Source organism: Egretta garzetta, unplaced genomic scaffold (assembly GCF_000687185.1).
Source record: "Egretta garzetta isolate BGI_Z169 unplaced genomic scaffold, ASM68718v1 scaffold265, whole genome shotgun sequence".
Lineage (NCBI taxonomy): Eukaryota > Metazoa > Chordata > Aves > Pelecaniformes > Ardeidae > Egretta > Egretta garzetta.
In genome coordinates, this window is record NW_009259789.1 from 1,764 (window position 1) to 2,908 (window position 1,145).

The 1,145-nt window shown below is 58.4% G+C and overlaps 1 protein-coding gene across 1 annotated transcript in view; it reads right to left on the minus strand.

Annotated features, from left to right (window-relative positions):
• The window catches only part of MAVS (mitochondrial antiviral signaling protein), a gene marked incomplete at its 3' end in the record, with an annotated part of 2,177 nt that extends 1,235 nt beyond the window's left edge, over positions 1–942 (minus strand). Inside the window, exons 1-3 of the mRNA XM_035895049.1 lie at positions 814–942; positions 518–692; positions 5–49 (exon numbers count right to left, since the gene is read on the minus strand). Of these exons, the coding sequence (XP_035750942.1) occupies positions 5–49; positions 518–692; positions 814–930 (337 nt within the window). The remainder of the gene's footprint in view (positions 1–4; positions 50–517; positions 693–813) is intronic.
• Positions 943–1,145: the final 203 nt, after the last annotated feature.

Consider the following 1,145-nt stretch of genomic DNA (forward strand, 5'->3'; position numbering starts at 1 on the left):
CAACCGTTGGCGGAGGGGGGGAAGGAGCCAGCGGCAGGAGCTGGGGGACCTGCAGGAGCCAAGGTAGTTTGTGAGCGGGGTCGTCGGGGGGCAAAGCAGAGGAGGGAGAGGATGAGCGTGGAGCTGTAGCAGCCCCTCGTGTGCCCCTGCTCTGTCCCCACGTCACCCAGCCCACAGTACCCCTTCCTTCAGGGTGCTTAGGGACAGGGTTTTGTGGTGGGATGGCAGGGTTAGCTTAATGGTTGGACTTGATGATCTTAAAGGTCTTTTCCAACCTAAACAATTCTATGGTTCATTTTTCCATCTTCCCTCCAGGTGGGAAACCAGAGCCCGCCACCAACCCAAGCACCTCCAACCAAGGACCCCGTCATCCCTGGGGTGAGGGACATCCTGGAGGGACGGTCATAGGCACCCCCAGGACCCCGGGAAGCCAGGGCCAGCTGCTCAGCGGACACCAGGAGGTCCTCATCTCCACCAGAGCCCCAGGGCAGCACCCAGGGACAAGGAGGCTACGTACAGGCTTGCCAGGAGTCATATACGTGCTGCAGCTCGTCAGCCAGGTGCCCGGCGTTGTTCTGGCGCAGCGCCTCGATAAGATCCGGCACCCAGCCCTGCCGGCACTTCAGGTGCTGGTAAAACCTATAGACGGTCGCCTGGCTGCCCCGCGTTTCCTCCCGGGTGTGAAGTTCATCCTAAAATAAAACACGCAGCCGGTCTAAGAGAGGCTCGGGCTTAAAGGTCGGGCAGCTCTACATTGCCCGAGCTATACATTGGGGAAGGAGGGCGGCAGGACTCGGGAAAGCAAGGAATTACTCTGTCGGCATCGGTCAGGCAGCTCAGGGAATCGGCCAGCGATGCCACACGGATGTTCTTGAAATTGTTGAGGTTTTTCAAGATGTAGTCGTACACTTTGTCTTCGGCAAAACCCATCCTGGCTCAGCACCTGCCCGAGAGACTTCGGGTGAGCGTTGGGCCACGGGCAAGGCTCAGCTTTTCTATAGGACCTCAGGCTTTTCTATAGGAGCTCGGGTCTGCCATAACCCTCCTGGGGGTCCTGACAGGAGCTTGGACTTTTCTACAGGAGCTTGGGCTTTTCTACAGGACCTCGGCCTTTTCTATAGGAGCTTGGGCTTTTCTACAGGACC